The sequence below is a fragment of the Homalodisca vitripennis genome, chromosome 4, assembly GCF_021130785.1.
Source record: "Homalodisca vitripennis isolate AUS2020 chromosome 4, UT_GWSS_2.1, whole genome shotgun sequence".
NCBI lineage: Eukaryota > Metazoa > Arthropoda > Insecta > Hemiptera > Cicadellidae > Homalodisca > Homalodisca vitripennis.
Window position 1 is genome coordinate 108,642,259 of NC_060210.1, and position 19,138 is coordinate 108,661,396.

The 19,138-nt window shown below is 31.5% G+C and overlaps 1 protein-coding gene across 8 annotated transcripts in view; it reads right to left on the reverse strand.

Annotated features, from left to right (window-relative positions):
* LOC124359940 (peptide deformylase, mitochondrial-like) overlaps positions 1–18,643 on the reverse strand; it is a 32,602-nt gene extending 13,959 nt beyond the window's left edge. The window contains exons 1-3 of one of the 8 annotated variants that reach the window (XM_046813119.1): positions 18,519–18,643; positions 12,181–12,354; positions 1,576–1,746 (exon numbers count right to left, since the gene is read on the reverse strand). In XM_046813119.1, coding sequence (XP_046669075.1) covers positions 1,576–1,746; positions 12,181–12,342 — 333 coding nt within the window. In that variant the 5' untranslated portion in view covers positions 12,343–12,354; positions 18,519–18,643. The other 7 variants (XM_046813114.1, XM_046813121.1, XM_046813122.1 and 4 more) reach the window with 7 other exon arrangements.
* Positions 18,644–19,138: the final 495 nt, after the last annotated feature.

A 19,138-nucleotide genomic window follows, 5' to 3' on the forward strand; every position in this document is an offset into this window, starting at 1 on the left:
CATAGCAGTTATTTTTTAATATTCTCTTTGTTTCATAATGAATTGTGAGTTCTGAAACCTACCGAGCAGCTTTATTTTAATGTAATTTTCAAGTAAAGGAGTACATTTTAAATTAGCCTATAATCCTTCTCTAAACATATACTGTGCAAATAAGACGAATGACAAGTAGTGACAAGGCCTATACACTGATAGAAGGAATAAAAACCTAGAAAATGTTACTAGAAGACTTGTGCTACCTATTCTTGACTAAACATAGGTACATGTATTTTTAAAAGTTTTATTTCGTAAAAATATGTAAAGACTGAGAAAAATATAAAATAGTTCATGTTTCAGTATAAAGATAACTGTAAAAGACTACTTTATAACATTTTAATTCATAATTTTGTTAACAATATATGTATAAGAGTTAAATTTGCCATATGTATGTGTTATCTTTGTACTAGAAAGATTCATTAAAAAATAATTTTTAATTTTTTTAAATTTCTTCTTTAAACATTTAAATTACTATGCAAATAACACAGAGAAAATTGAAAAATAATTCCAACCTGGGGAGGCAAACAACAAATATGGCCGCCGAGCTGCCAATGAAAATAGCGCAGCCATCTGTACTGGCCATACGAGTTGCGAGGACAAACTACGGCAAAACTAACGTAACCTGTCTGCAACTTAATGTGGCCAGTGCTGCTGGCCTTTAGAGTGCAAAGGGTTAACATGAGGTATAATAACAGATGTATGAGAATACTTTGACGGATTGGTCACTAAGACTTTCATTACATTCTGTTGGGTCCTTTTGATACTTATTTGCTTTGGTTTATTAGTTATTATTTTGTGTCAAAAGTGTCTTTACATCATTATAGTAGACATAAAAATACAAATCATAGGTTAAGACACGTACATGGCAAACACAAGACACATAGGAGGCTTTAATTATCAAAAGCATTCAGAAAATCAACAAATATTAAATTTTACCTGACCAAAATTGAAATGGGTTATTTTTATAAACTAGGTAGTGTTTTGATGATGATACTTCACCCTCCATAGGATTTGGTTTCAAGCATTAGTAAAATCTATAACTCACAGTGATATGTTGAAAATGAAGTAGAGCTATAAACTTGAATTTTATATATTTTGGTTAGCTATCACACAGGATCCTAGCAAAATCCTTCTTCTGTCTGCCTGTGTGTCTGTACTGCAATGGATATTTGAAGAACAAATTGAACTATAGCTGGTGTACTCCTACCTTCAACAAAATTAAGTTTTAGTTTAATCTTTCTGGTATCCTATGTGCACAGGTACAATATTACTATAATGAAATGTTACCATCTCATAAAATACTTCAGTATATATTTAAGCAATAAAGATATGTTTTCTCTGACATTTTATCTTAGTTTAAGGAAAAAAACATTACAAAGCACATAAAGATATAGCAGTGCAAAACGTTATTGATCATTGGGTGAATTCCTAGCTAATATTTACCTTCACACTGGATATTTGCCTGGTACACATCACTAGATAGTACTATGAACATTTTACGACAAGGCACATTCTAAAATAATTAATGAAATATGATCTTACAGAGTAAGAGTATGGCTGCATTCCTTTGAGTTGGTATTCTTGAGGTGAACCTGCGAATTGATCCAAGTCAGGACAGGTCATGGCCATGACTCTCAGATCTACTCCTAGTTGTGGGGCAGAGATTCCTACACATTTATATCTTTTAACTACCTTCCTCATGTTATTTATGAGCTGCAACACAGGCAAAGATAACTGATAATATATTGCACATTTACTTAAGACAGAGGAATTATATTTTTTATGTGATCAATTAGTAGCATTTTAATATATTTATTTAGATATATGAAATAACACAGGCATTCTAACATCGTCTTAATGACTGTCACTGTCTGACTCCGGGTGGTTAGGCACCATTATCTAGCTGTAGATGTTGGAATTATTTGATGAAGAGTAGTATCTGTCTATATTATTGCTTCTTGATTTTTGTACGGCGATTTAAGGTATCTAAAATTATTATTTTATATACACATTTGGTATCAATCGAAAGCTCTTACACTCTGGATGTGCAATTGTGGATTTGAAATACACCCGACTTAAGTAACTTTGTTTAATTTTAAACAGATGTGTGTGTGTATGTACTAAGAGTACATACACACTGGAGCCGGGATGGTCACAAACTCGCATACAAGCTGATTATCATTCAAATTCACTGGTAGCCTACCCTGGCATGGTACAGACATATTGGCACTGTCTCAGTTACTTTATTCAAGAGGGGCAGTCCCATAAACCTAAGCACATAAGCCAAAACTAGGGTATTTTGCACTCTCCATTGAGGAATGAAAGAAGTTCAATATATACCAGCCCTTTCAAGAAACTTGAAGAAATGCTGTAACTTACCATTGAGCTCCCTGTGAGGTATCACCTTTCCTTTCTCTGTTCTCTCTCCACCACTGGCTCATCACAACTAAAACTATGTGCTCAACAATCTCCTTGTGTTACCCACACATCCTACACACAGTGTCTCTGTTGAAAACACTGATACTGTGAAGGAGGTTTATCAGATGAATGAATGAATGAATGAATGTTTATTGTCATACTACATCTTACAAGATCCAGCTAAGCTGGTAAGACAGATGACATAGTCAGAAATTTCCTTTTTTTCGGTCTCCCATCGTTGTAATAAATTTAACAAGAACAAGATTCTAGCTAAAATGATTTTCTAACAAATAAATAAGCTCTAATCAATAAAAACAAAAAACAATAAAACAGTATTTCTTATAACAGTATTAATATTTTCAGCTATGAATAAATTAACTATAAACTAATTAACAGTATTAAAACCTATGTCAAACATTTATTTTGTAAAGCATTCCTGAGTCAGATAACATTAAAATATTGTAGTACACCATAACGTAATAACAATCATTCATTAAACTAATTAACAAATAGAACAATAAAATTAATAAAACCATTAACAAATCAAACAATAAAATTGGTAACAATATAACATATTTAAATAACAAAATGGAGATCAATTATTGAATTTTTATTATATTAAATTACGTTTCATAAGAGAAAACACTTAATCTTCATAACTAGATTATTATGTTTTTGTCATTTAGAAATTCGGAAATCTTGTAGTAAGCCTTTTCGACAAACATACTTTTTATTCTATCTAAGAATTGAACTTGTGGCATTTGTTTGAAATTGTTAGGCAATTTATTGTAAAGTTTAATACCCATATAATAAAAACTTTTTTTCAAATATGGCTGTGGTGTGTACAGGATATGTTAACAAATTGGTATTTCTAGTATTGTGTTGATGAACAGTTTTTTCTTTAGAAAACCAGTTCAAATTTTGATGAACTTGACTCAGTAGTTCATACATGTACACACAAGGGACAGTAAGAATCTTCAGTTTCTTAAATTTTTCTTTGCATTATTGGATGAGAATGTCATTATTCTTATAATCATTTTTTGGATTTTTAACACTTTTTCTGCTATTTCTACTGAGCCCCACAATGTAATTCCAAACTTCATAATTGAGTAAAAATAGCCATAGTATAGGGTCATCTTTGTTTTTAAACTTGTGATGTGTGTAACACAGCTCATATTGAAACAAATAGAATTGAGTTTTTTACATAAGTTTTGTATTTGTCCTGTCCATGTCATATGCTCGTCAAAACAAACTCCCAATAGTTTTACATTTTTGCAGCTATTTATTTGTTCTTTATCTATTGTGACTGTAAACATGTTTTCTCTTTGTTGTTGTAGTAATTCAGAATCATTCCATTAACTTTAAACCACTCTTCTAATTTAACTATAGTTTGTTCTAGTAATAATTTCATTACATGTAAGTTTTTCTCCTTGATTATAGCTGTGGTGTCATCAGCATATAAGACTAATTTCGTGTCTATGTCTTGTGGTAGATCATTTGTATACAATGTAAATAGTAATGGTCCTAAGATTGATCCTTGCGGAACTCCTGACACTACATTTTCATACTCTGAATGATACTTTTTATAGTTTGATACTAAAGTTGTTTTTTGTTTTCTCCCTGTAATATATGACTTAACCCTAGAACTGTTAATCAACAAAATTTTGTCGGTCAATGCCGCTTCTGTGGTGTTAACCGTCAAAATTTTGTCGGTCAAACATTCCCTCGTATAATTACTTTTTACAATATACTCCGGTAACGTATCGATATAATTCATGCACCATTGGATTCGGGAAGAAAAATGCTAGGGAACAGATGAGTTTTATTCCTCTTTGTATTATGGTTATAACGTAGCAAGCTTGTCATTTTGAACGTAAAAGAAAACGATGCAGTTTGTTGTGACCGCCATATTGCCGATGCCGTTCTGTATCACTTTCGTGCCGAGCTGTGGATATTTGTAAGTTTTAATAGTTTTATGCGTGTTTTAGTGTTGTATTTAATGTGTAGTGTGTTGTTTAATGTCGTAGTAGTGTAAACATATATATTTTAGAATAAATCAATTTCTATTTAGTGAAATATGTTTGAGAAATTACCGGCTTTGTGTAGGCTATGGCAAAATGACTTGGCTAAAATTCATTTTACGTAGTTTGTTATTGTTTTCACTTACTAAACGTTATTTATAGCACTCTTTTAGCTCTGAAGTAACTATTTCTTTTTGGTAAATAGATAGTTTTCACATAAAATATATATTTCCTGTAATTTCTTTTGTTATGTATAATAACTGTTTGGGTTATTCTATAATTTTTCCATATATTTAGTTATATTTATAGTTTTCTAACTACATAATATTTCCTATTACTTATAAACCATAAATTTATAAATTTCGATATAGTACAAGCTTTAGAAACGATTTTATATTTTGCTGAATGAAAATTTTTTACAAAATTTTTGAATAATGGCAAAATGCAACATTTTTTACTTTTCAAAAAACAATTTATGGTAATTATTTCATTAGTACTGTATATTCTATTTTATTCTAAGTAAGAAAATATGCAATATAACATGTATTCATAGATAAATGTATTAGCAAAACTTGTTTTACCAAAGTCTTACGTGTACACCTGATTTTCAGAATTTATGCGCATCGCTGCGTTTTGTTCTATAGCTTTATGATGCTTTCATAAATGTGTATAATGTTTATGTTTTTCTGAAACTAGATAAAATTTGACACAGAATGGCTATCTCACTTTTAAATATATCTCACTATAACTTCATTTGCTAGGTGTGGTCCCCCCAAATTTAAGAAATATTTTTCGTAAATTTTATATTTGATTAAAAAAAGTGTTGATTAAAAAATTTTTTATGGTTAATTTTACAATATAGTATAATTCTACGTTTAATCCTGAACACAAAAATATATACTTTTATTTATATTGCTTTTATTTTATATTTTTAATAATTTTTTTTTAAACCTTGCGCGAAGCTCCAAAACAGTCCGAGACTACAGGATGAAATGACCGCCAGTTCTAGGGTTAAACCAATTTAAAGATGTGCCCTCCACTCCGTATAATTCTAATTTCTTCATTAAGATATCATGATCTACACAATCAAATGCCTTTGATAAATCACAGCACACTGCCACTGTAGACTGCGATCCATCCAAAGCATTGTAAACTTCCTCTGCAAGGTTGGTAAGTGCCGTGTCAGTTGAGTAATTTTTTCTAAAGCCATGTTGACATCCAGTAATCAGACTATTGATGGTTTACTACTTTCTCATATAGCTTGGAAAACAATGGTAACAATGAAACCGGACAATAGTTTTTGACTTGAGTTTTCTCACCTTTTTTGTAAATGGGTTTCACTACTGAATATTTAAGCTTGTCTGGAAAAACACCTGTTCCTAATGATTGATTAACAAAATTTGTTATTGGCTTCACAAGATATTCCTTACAGTCTTTAACAACTATTGAGGGAATTTCGTTCCAGCCAGTAGACCACTTGTTAGGCAACGTTGATATTAATTTATGAATTTCTTTCGCTTGAATAGGTTTAAAACGAAAAGACGTACTGTTAACTTTTTGTTATTTTCCCACTGCTTTAACCGGAGAGCTTTTTATATTAAATTGTTCTACAGTCTTTAAATAAGATTCATTAAAATGATTAACCATCTCACTATGTTCTCAAATTACTTTCCCATTAACCACTATTTCTCTTACTCCATCGTGATTTTTTGTGTTTATACCAATTTCCTGTTTTATAACTTGCCAGGCTGCTTTACCCTTGCACTTAGATTGTTCTATGTATAAATCATTAGCTCTACGCTTAGCTTCTCTAACAACCTTTTTAAAAATGTTATTATATATTTTATAATGGGTTTTAATTTCTTCATCATTTGAAACTTGTGCTTGTTTGTGGAGTTTTCTCTTATTTCTACTTGAAATTTGTAACCCTTTTGTTGTCCACTTTGCTCTAATCTTACCTCTAATTTTGACGAATTTAAGTGGAAAAGAATAATTAAACATGAATAGGAATTCTCTTAAGAAACTATCAAAGTTTTCATTCACTTTTTTGGCATTGCTGAATTCCCATTCAGTATTTTTAACATTGATCATAAAGTCATGTCTAGCTTCTTTACTGTAATAAATATTTTCTTCTCTGAATAACATATTTATCCCTACTTCTATTTTCAAATATGGGCAAAGTTGTTATAATAGCATTGTGGTCAGAGAGGCCAACATTTGTAACTAAAAAATTATCAATCTTAAACCTATTGTTTGTTATTATGTTATCTAGACATGTTCCACTTGCTTATATATTCTTGTTACCTCAACAATATTTATTTTAAAGCCATTATAATTAAGTATTTCATATAATGTTTGTGGTTCCTTTTTATTTAATACATTGATGTTGCAGTCTGTAGCTATTAAAATATTGACATTTTTTTATTTCTGAATTTATTCAATAAACCACCAAGTTTTTTAAGAAAAATATTAAGGGTGCAATTATCCGGAGTTCTGTATAAAGATATTATAATTATTGGGGTTTTTAAATCCAAAAGTTCTATTATGGAGCATTCAAAGTAATAGTTGTCATTGTACATTTTTAAATCATTTCGGACCTTAAAGTTTATTCCAGAGTTTTCTCTGACCAAGATTGCCAAACCTCCTCTAGTACAGTTTTCTCTAACATAAAAATCAGCTAATTTGAAAAATTCAATATTATTCAATAAATTTACATTTTCTTTTGAAAGCCAGTGTTCATTCAAGCATGTTATACAGATTTTTTCTCCCAAATCTGCAAGCAATAAGTTAAATTCATCCAGTTTGCTTTTAATTCCCTGAATATTTAAGTGTATTAACAAACAACTAGAGTTACCTATTAAATTGCTATCACTAAAACTAAAATCTTTCCTGGCAGTGCAGGTGTCGTCCTCTATGGGCTGGTTCCTGGTGGGGGTGGTTGACCGTTTCCCTCCTGGGTCGTCAGGTCTCTCAATCTCGGACTGAGTTGTCTGCCTTCCGCTGATGCTATGGGTTGCTCCAGGTTGAACTCTTGTATCGCTGTAATGATCTGCTCAGCCAAACATTGTTTTCCTTTGGCGTTGAAATGCATGCCCTGCCGGGTATGCATCTCCCTCTCAGCTCTGCTCGCTTCAACAATTTTGAGATTTTTATGTGTTGACATGAGATCCTTTAAGGCACTGTTGGTCCTTCTTGTTTCTTCACTGACACATGACCAGATTGCAATCTATCTATTAGGTAAATCTACCAGAACTACATTTTTCTCCTTGCACTGCTGTAGAGTGTCTGAAACGCAGTTTAAGGCTTCTTGTGATTCATTTCGCGCTACATCGTTTGTCCCACATATCATTACTAAAATGTCTTTAGGTCCCTGAATCTCGGACTCAATATTTTCCATATTTAGTACTTACTTGGAACGACCAAAAGGGCATACAAAACCAATAGCGCTAGAAGAATGATGCAATTTGTTTAAATGCCAGGCTACATCCTTACCATGACTATCAGCGCACAAAAGTATTTTGTTTATTTTTTTATTACAAACCTGTTTTGAATTTTGACTATTTGTGTCATTTTCTTCATTACTTGTTGCAAGAGGTTGAAATCTGTTAGCTGACACCAAGCTAAAGTCCATTTCAGTGGTGGAAGCTGTAAGTTTAATTTCCCTTTTATTTTTTTTTTTTAGGTAGAATAAAATCTTCCATTGTTAATGGTAAACTTGCTCTTCGCTCTACATAATTTGTTTTTTTACAATTTTTCTTGGTAATTGATTCTTTCAGTTTTATAAAATCTTCTTCTTTTAGTAAAACTAGATTTTGGAGTATTGTCTTTTCTTCTCTCAGCTGGATAATCTTCTTTTGGGCTTCATCAAGATCTGCACTCAATGATTTTATCATTAAATTCATATTTTTTAGTTCTTCCATTAGAGCCAGATTACAATCAACCTCATCGACATCCTCACATTCACTGTCAATAGCATTTAATGCTGCAATACATTTTGAGCAACTCCATCTGATATTAGAGTTTTTTATTTCTTTGAAATCATTTTCAGTTAAATCAGTGCATTCAAGATGATGTCATTGTAAGCATGATGACAGTTGTCGCAAAAACCTCTCTTTAACTGTAATGGCGGCGAGCGTGTTTGGTGAATATTTAAATCAATTACAAGAACTTTCTAACTCTATCTTATATATTTTTTTTCCACAGAAAAAGTAAAAGTTGACTAATTTCATTACGTAACATAACAAGCAGCATTACCATACATAAATATATAAAGTTTTTGATTTCTAAAATTAAAGGTTTTAAAAATTACCTCCTGGGGCTTCCCTGGAAAATACGATGTATCAAAATTGTGTTTTTATGCATTTCTAAGGTACAGAAAAACTTTCCTGTATGCAAACGAACAGTACTAATTTTTTCATAGAGAGAAGTAGTGGAATGCTGTTCTGGGGTGTTTAGCCTCTAATTGAGCACTATATATATATATATATATATACACACACGAGCATATATTCCTCAAATGTGTGTAAACGGAAATAGCTTGATTTAATTTCAATCAAGATTGAATCACAAAAAGAACTTGCTCTGTTGGGATTCAAACCCGGATGTCTCACTTGCCGGCGATTATGCTACCACTACTCACAGAGCCCTTACTTTATACATATCAATTATTTTGTATCTGGTCATTTCTATCACATATCTATTAAAAAAAACAAACCAATATATGATTGGAAGACCAAATACTTGTCAAACGAATTTTAACGTTCATTCAATTTGTATAAATGGCAATAGGCTGATTTAATTTCAATAAAGATTGCTTCTATAAAAAAAATATTACATGCTTTTCATCTCCTGAAATGATTATAATTGTATCACAGTGCCAATGTTTTTACTATAAAATCTGTCTGTTGCAACTTTTTCTCTATTTCTGAAATCAGTCTAGAAATTCTTATGTGTATGTTTGGGTAAATTTCATAATAGATTACAGTACACTTAAATCAAATATTTCTGTAAGTGATGCCATTATCTGGATTATGTACATAAAATCTCTTTTGTTTAAGTTTGGTTAAAGGAGTTCTACAGGGTCTGTTCAATAAGTATCGAGACTGGTTTGCTGTATCCTCAACGGAGTGGTGGAGGGGGTCCGACAAGTCGTCATCGGTAGAGGGGTCTCTCACCACTCAGGCACACTTTAATTCAGTCACCTGCGGGCATGCATTGAGACATGAGGGGGATTTTAATGACATGTGATTTTTATGGTGTTATCGCACCAGCATCGAAAGGCCGTCGAAAAACTCTACGCTGTAAAGTTTTGCTTTAAACTCGGAAAATCTGCGTCCAAGCCCTTTGAACTCATTAAAAAGGCTTATGGAGATGATGCTTTAAAAATTAAAAATGTTGATAGTTTTTTTTTTCGATCAATTTATCATTGTTTGTTCGCAAGGATTTCGTGCCAACTGGATGCTGCATTTTACGTAAGTACTGAAATTCCTGTGAAATCATGTGTGCAATTCCAGCCATTGTGAAGAATTGGAAATTTCACCATGATAATGTGCCATGGTGTGATAGTACCTATCCAGACCTGGCTGTGAAAAGGAAGCTCAAAGGACATCGGTTTTACTCCTTTGAGGTGGTTTAATAGGCGACGACAAAGGTTCTCAATAGTATTCCAGTAACCGACGTCCAACAGGCTTTTGAAGAGTGGCAGACGTTCTGAACTATGTGTATCGATGTAGGAGGAATGTATTTTGAAGATTATTAACCCTCCATCAGGCGCTTAAAATTAGAAACACCGTCAGGTGCTCACGGAGGTTTCCTCCAGGTTAGCGAATAATGGATATCATAGTCGTTTAAACTGTTTTTTTTTTGTTTAAATATTCATACTGATTTAATTACAATGTAATATATTCATTTTTAGAAATTAAATAAAAATTATTCTCTTATGTAATGAATTTTCCAAATAAGAAATTCAAAATTTTAAAAAATTTTATTGTATAATAACAACATGATTTATTTTAAGGAATAATGCAATTAATTGTAAAAATGTTTAACCTACTGTAATAATATATGGAATTTAACTTCTTACAAAAACAATTTACTTAACTTCTTGAGATATTATACAATTGTAATTTCAATTATTACTCTAAAATCTAAATTTATTCTTTACTAAAATTTTTTTAAACACTACACAAAGTTTCAAAACATTTCCCTTCTGGTTCTTATAACGACAATGTTCACTCTATAAACAGTACTGAAATGTTCCCTAGCACACGGGTACTGTACTGACAAGTCTCTCGTCTTCATTCTCCATTTCACAAAATTCAAATAAAATATATTGTAAAACTTAAAAATAAACCATCACAGGTCACACATTTAGGCGGACACGGATTATTACTCCATAAAAACTAAACACTATGGAGTAATAAAACAGTGCTCACGGAGATTTCGTCCAAGCACTACAGACACAACATCGGGCGCTCACGGAGGAATCATCCAGTCTCGCACGGAAGTAGACCTCATACTGACAGATTTTGACAAAGATAAGCGGGAGGCTATTGTTTCGCTTCCCCAAAAGATGCTCGTGAAGTACACTGCGGGAAACGACTGCCAACATCAGAAAAGTAGTACTATTTTTAATAATAAAAAATACACGGAGGAAAACTCTGTTTAGCGCCCGATGTAGGGTTAAGTAATTGTAATAATACATGCAATAAATTTTGATTTTAGGTACTAGTCCTGATACTTATTGAACAGACCCTGTGTAAGTCTAGGGTTTTACCTTTGAAGTAACATGTACTTTTACAACAAAATAATCATATATCCTCAGTGCCTCTTCCCAAGCTTGAGACAGAGTGAAGAAGTTTAGAGAAAAAAATTAAAGACGATAATGGAAAAAGAAAGACCAACCTGAAGAAGAAAAAATAAAAGGAAAAAGGAAAATACAACCATTTATTTGTATACAGGCTGCACAAAGAAAGATTTAAAAGATTACATTCAAAAGAAAACAAGAGATTATGTTTGAATAGGGAGAGAAAAGAAAAACCTACTTCCTAACCGGTTTGTAAGTCAAATATCAACTAAACTTACAACTGTAGCTAGACATTAAAATCAGTGAGCAGGGTTAAAAATTTGCTTCCAAAAAGCCAGAGTAACAAGCGTTACTATGGATGTACTGAGGTGTTTAACAGAAAACAAAACACTAACATCAGGATCTAGCCCCTTATAAAATCAATATAGATATAAAAACACAATTTGGTCATTTTAATGCAGGGGCAATGATGAATTTGATTCAAAATAAAAACTCAAGAAATAAATCAACAATGTGTAACAAGACTTATTATAAAATTTATATAAATATTAACGTTCATAAAAAAAAGAAAAATTTTTTGAATAGTTTAATTTTTTTATTCACATTTAAGGGTTTGTGGATGGTAATGATGCTTTCAAGTGGTTAATTACAAAAATCGGCCTAACGAATGGTGAGCAGTTATTTATAAACTCAACAGGATTGTTAAAGCTTCCAGGGTTAAATAAAATATTTTATTCTGGAAGAACACGTAACCATTTGATATTCCATTTTAACTTATTCGTGACAATATATAGAATTGTGATTTTATATGTATTGTTTGCGTTTACAGTTTTTAGAGCAGCTTCTTCATCAAATTGTGCACATTGTGTAATTAAACTGAACATATCAGTTAAGTTTACATACCTTTTTAAATTCTGGAGTGTCCAACTGGGTCTTTTCAACAATTTTAGCTTTACATCTTAACACTGGATCTCCTAGTTGTACAACATGACTGTATGGAGGTTTTGGAGGCCTTCTGAATCTCAATTTTTCTAGTAATTTAAGAACGTTGGCCTGTATCACCATGTTGTGTATATCCTGTTTAATACAAATCAGGTCAGTATATAGTTCTTGTGTATTCTTTATAATAATTTTAGAAACATTACAAGTTTTTAATAATTACTTGCAGGCTTATTTCACATATGCTCAAGGTTTTCCAATAGTCTATATTATACAATGAGTTAAAGTTTTAATAAAAAATAGATATTGTTATTAACTAATATAACTAAAACATTGCCAGACCATGAGTAAACTATGGATATCTTAGCTTTTAAGGGGAGTCGGTTGACTATATAGCGCACATGTTAAATTAGATAAGTTTAGGAACATGTTTCTCAATAACCAATAAACATATCAAGATAAGGTTTGTTTTAATTGAATCTGCTATTTCTTACCTACATTTACAGCACAGCAAATTTCCATAGCATAAATTTAAATATTAAAATTTTTTTTTTTTATAAACGTCAATTTTTTATCAATTTTTTTTTGCAAATAACTTTTTTTTTAATTATTATTAGACTACATACAACAATTTGCTGTGCTATAAACATTGCCCTAATTACGGGGAACAAAATTAAAAAATAATTATCAAAATATAATGAGTGGTTCTAGAGAAACGTGTTCCTAAATAAAGAAAAAACAAGAATTTTCAGAAAACTCTTTTAAAGATTGCATATACATTAATCAGAAACATAACAACATTTAATGCATTCCAGGACCATAACTAGGGTTGTCAGGACCCTCCTCTTGTTCATGTAAGTCTTCTAAATGCCTTTTAGCTGCAGTTACTTTCTGGCGACACTTTTTCTCGATCTATTCCACAGCTTTCTGCGCTTTGTTGATTCGAGTGACATCAAATTTTTTCATTGTTTCACAACAATAGCATGCAGGTGTGATCCCTAGTTTGCTCAACACTTCACATTTTATTATGTTCCCTTTGTTGAAACTTGCCACAGCATCAAATACACCTAGTTCTAATGTTCCCTTCATCACGAAGGTTGATTTTGAAACTCACGAACAAATTATATTGTTCAGTGATTCACTGGGGTTTTGAGTACCACCGTGCAAACATATTGTTAACAATGATGGATCTGATAAATCTCTAAATATTTGTTTCGCCTCTTTCATGACAGCAGGAGCAATGTGATTGTGATTGTTGTGATCATAAGTTTCATAATTTATTTTAGCTAGTTGGTACTTACACCATGTATCTTGGCTAGTACTTATATCAGGCTAGTACTTGGTTCTGGTTCTTGATATTCACTAGGCACAATTACTTTTTTACCACCTGGATTTCTTGTCCCTGTAAAGCACTTTGCTTTGTTTTTGAAGGTTTTATGTGCTCTAGACATTTTCACAAACAATAAACTACACAGTATAACTAAATATTATAACTTAGACTGAATGAAAGCAAGAAACACAATGTATGTGACAATAATAAACAACAACAATTAGGGTTATGTCAAATCTCAACTGACTGTAAACAGATGGGTTGACAACCTTGTATGTTCAAAGCAGCATAAAGCAGGTTGGCCAACATAAGCCTAATAATAAATAGGATTATGTATGACAATGATGCAGAGTACATGAATTTTACGAGCCAAAATATGCTGCAGCCATTTACATAATATTATATATGGGTGTGATATTGTTGGCCGATTTGAATAAAAATTACACCAAATTAAACAGGAGAGTCTAAAGATTAATAAAAGCAAATAAAACTTTTTTTAATTTTTTTTAGATTTTTTGTCAACCGACTCCCCTTAAATTAAACCCATTACCACATATGTTGTGCAAATAAAATACAGTGCCATACACATCTTAGAATAAACCTTAACGTCATCTCATTGGCCGACATCGCATATATTTCTCAATTTATATCCTAGTATAAATTTGTAAAATATTGTTTTCTTCTTGAATTAGGTTACAATATTGTTCTAGAGTTGGTTCTGACTAGTTAAAGATAACATTTTAAAACAAAGAAAAACAGGTGAATGCAGATAGGCCAAAAACTAACCCTTGAATTACCTAATTTTGAATAATTTTGTTAATTTTAATTTCATAAAAGTTTACAAAACTACTTTTTGTTAATACAAGATACACACATTATTGGTCAAAAGGAACTAATTCAAAATAACAATGGATAAATTTGTACAAATTTATTCATTAGGCTTGGTTGACATATACAGACCATTTACTTCCGAGTCTGATGTAGACAAGCATAATAGATTGCAGACATGTTGGTTCCTCTCAACAAATATCACTAACTTCTTCAGGGACGTTTATGGAAATTTCACATTACATCTAGGTGTCTCATAGTGGTCCCTTACAGTTTTATGTTAATTCTAAGAAATTGCTGGGTCAACTTCTATTTCTTTTATATTTTGGTATGACAACTAGGCAGTTCTTAAAAGTTGAAACATCAAACAAGCCAGAAAGCCATTTTTGACCTTGCCGAGCGATAAGGAGGTTCAGTGTCCACATACTGTACCACTTCTTATCAAATCCAACCTGACTGGGGTTGAGGCACCCACTTGATCTGAGCCTAAGTTTTAGATACTATCCTGAAGGATGTTTTATTCTGCATCAGTGCGGGATGAATCTGATTATGTTGAATGATTTGTCATGAGAAAGCACTGATTAAAATATGCCCATGGCTATCAATGCGGGCTTCAGTAGTGCATTCGGCACCACCCCGCGCTGCTGGCACAAGAAAAAAAAAATCCCTTGTGATAGTAACTAAATTCAATTTTCAGACTTCCAATCTCAATGTTTATGATTGTTTATTAATTAATAAGGTACGAATAAATTAACACTTTTATCCATCTATAATATGTACGGTAACATATTACTCGCCACCATACCAAGTACTAACTTGACAGCTTCCCGCATGACACTCATTACACATGGACTTGACCTTCTTATCCTCAGCAACGTTAACAGTAGCTCTTTGACACTTAATTCTCATGTTTTTTTATTTTCTAAGAACTAACTGATCGTCATACTAAAATTTGAAAGAAAATTAAGTTGACCCATATTTGCTCAGAATTACCAAATCAATGTTATTTTGTGTTTTGGTTTCAAAGGTAGTTATATTTGGATTCAATATTCCATTTGATTGTTTTGGTGGTTCAACATGGAACTGCAACTGTATTTGTATTGTTTTGATAAATGTTTAAAACAACTACTTCACATGATTTGTCAATTTTTTTGAGGAAAGTAATTAAATAGTATATTAAAGGAAAAAGGAGTAAGGAAAACATAATAAGAAAAGAATTTCCTCATTAGTAAATCCATCATTTTAGGGAATTTAGAGTTATAATACATTCAGAATTTACAGAACATATTTTAAAATGTTTGTAGCCTACATTGTTGTAACCTGCTAGGGCTAACTTTAACAATATTCTAAAACGGATATTACAAAAGTACAGGTTACTTCACTAATAATAAATACCAATTTTAATAATGTAAGGCCTCTGTGGTATCACTGGTTTAGAGGTACCATACTCACTTAAAATATCCTATTACAGCTAAAATCATTTAAAATGTAATGAAATAACAAGTTAGTGTTATTTACTTTCTAAATCATAATTATTATTTGGTATAAATGGTGAAAATGCAAATATTAAAAAAAACGCCACATAAATATATTGATGTACCTATCTTAAATTTTTACCCCATAACTTATTAAGAAGGGTCCGAAAACCCATCAAACAAGACAAAAGAAATGGTTGTGAGGGTGCAACTTGTACTAGTTTCACAAAAACAAAACTGTACAAATATCAACGAATGGAAGTGGTTATTAAGTTCATGTCCAAAAGGTTCCCATTTGTTGTCTGATTTTGACCAATATATTTTTTTGACATGTTTACAATGTCTATTTTCTCATAAACACACCAAAGATTGTTCATCCTTCCAACTTAATTTGATGAGTGTGAGGGTCAGAAAATCCCACCAAACAATAAGGCTATATTATACATTCTTAATAAAGGTAATATTTTAACGAGGTGTCTAGTGTTTTTCCAAAATATTTAATGTCAGTCAAAAATTAATCTTACGATAATCTTTACTCCTTTACTTGAAATAAATGCACAGTTTACAACAAAATAAGTAATAGAATAGAGCTGTTTTTATTCTTAATCAGGAAATTAAAATTGGGCTACATAACAAGTTGGAATTAAATCTTATAAGTTAATAAGTTATTTTTTATAAATTAGATGAAAACTTCCACTATTTAAAAGTGGGGGTCATGGTATCTCACGAAGGGAAGCTTTTTGAACATACTCGACTCGTACTTTTAGTGACCCCTTCCATTCTTACTTTTACACATCTTTATTTTAATGGCACTGTCCACACACCCTGATGTGTTGTTTGGTGGGGTTTTTTGACCCTCTAAAGTAAATTAGGGAGATGAAGAATTTTTATGGGTTTTCTATAAAGTAGACATTAAAACAAAGGGTAGGGTACGGTAAGCGGACCTGGTTTTTATATCGAAGAATATAATCATCGATGGGTACCTGATATTCGCATCACGAATCCTAGACTATCAATTGATATAAAAGTATCTATAAGTATCCTAAATAACAATCATATGTTTTAAATTAAAATATGAGTATATAGGAATATAGGAAAACCCATAAATAATTCAGAAATTACATAAATAATAAACGAACCAGAGCGAGATCAGTCAAACAGGATAACTCATAAATAATTATGAGCCACAATTCATATGGTTATGTCATATTATTGAATTGTTTATAATTATACACACATAATTATATATTATTAAATGTATGTATAATAATTATTATTATTGTTATATATATAATGTAATCGTATATATAATAATAATACAATTATGTGTATTATTTGAAAGTGTTTACAGCTGTTGATATAGATTAAGTTAATTGTTTAAAATAATTAATCAGTATCCATTGGTTATGATTAAGTAATATCACTTGCCAATTTAGATATAAAAAACCGGGTCCACTTATTGTACGCTACCCAAAACAAATTTTAGAAAACAATTGGTTAAAACCAGACGGCTTTAATAAAAGGGGAGGAGTCTGGGGGTAAAATGTACATCACATTTGGCCAATTTACTATTGGCCGTGGAAAACACCAGCAAAAATCTTTTATCATGTGAAATGGGCAAGCCCAGGCATCACCTGGGTTTATTGGCCTTCCCCCACTTTTATTTTTAGAAAATTGGATCATGTGAAATGGGTTAACCCTAGGCGTCACCTATGTTTTTAGTTCACTTATTAAGTACTATCCTATAGGAAAATCAACAAACAATGTAAAGTAAGTCTTGTAAATTAGTAAGCCTACCAACATTTTAGTAGTTTATAGTAAGCAATATATGTACATTTGATTATTTTTAAATACTCAAACAAAACTGACAATACATTTAAAAAAATGGACTACCACTTGCACAATTTGCGACTGCTAGGTGAACGGAAATAATTGGCACTTGAAGGGTTAATGAATAAAACATCAACCTATTAATATTAGCCTAAGCTAACTAGGTTTAATTGTCTATCAACAAAATTAATGACTTACGTATCAACAACCATAAATGAAAAATCATTGATTGGGTTTCTAGCAACACTTAAACTACTAACCAATTAAAATAACTTGGAATTTCTTTTCCACAAGCAGCGTAACCAATGTCAATCTACTATATAACCTCAAACCTCTAATAAAATGCAAAAATAACCGAAATTAACTGATGATGGAACTTGGAACTCTGTGAAATGAAAGCATTTTCTTCAATTTTCTCTTTTGATCAGGATGTTAGTAATGGTTTTAGTAATATTCAATGAATAGCTAACACCACGAAGCTTTGAAATTTACTACTCTAATCTTGTTGTTGAATTGAATGTTGAGAACACTTGAGATAGTTTCAAGTTACAATTAATTCAAACTAGAGCCCTTTTCCATAATAATTAATACCTTAAAATACAATAATATTGTATTATTTTATAACTTGTCCCGTACTGATTAGGTTATATATGATTTAATGTATAAAAGTATGTTATTGTAAATAAAAAGAACAATTTGTACTATAGTACTGTATGTACTATTGTCAAAAATCTACGACAAAACCTTATGTAACCTATGTGTGTGTTTTGTAGACAAAAATCAAGCCACGCCTGCTTAACATAGTGAGTGACCGAAGCATACGATTTTGAATTGAATACCAGGCCGATTCATAAGTTCTGCTTCAATTATGTGGGCGCACTCGGTAACCACGTCAAAATGAGCGCTACATATAAGAAAGACAGCAGCAATTGGGTCCACCGTAAACTCCGGCAGGCAGGCAGGCTCCGTTGTGACGTCACGAAATAGGTGGCTGAGAAACTGTGCCTATTTGTAAAGCATTACCGGGAGGTAAAAAACACATTAAAATATTGTATAAAGCTGAAAAAGGGCCCTTTGACATCATAATTAAAAGCAAACAAAATAAATCCTTTTCAAGTAGGAACAATTTTAAAACCACACCATGAAAATATATTATGTATGTAATGGTATGTAATATTAACCGTGCTGGGAAAAATCTATCAGTGATTTGCAATGGTTATTTCGGCAAATGACCTTATAAAGTCATCTCATCTTATCAGTTTCAATGTTTCTTTCCCTTCAACCAGGGTTCACTCAGTAGGCGTAGTGTATGTAGAAAGGGAAGTAACAAAATATGAAATTTTTAATGACTCATTTTTTTAAATAAAGCACCCAATTAGTAATGCTCAAAGAATCAAAACACGTGTAAATGGTGTTTTGAGTGATACCCAATTTGTCAAACTAACATTTGATTCTGGCA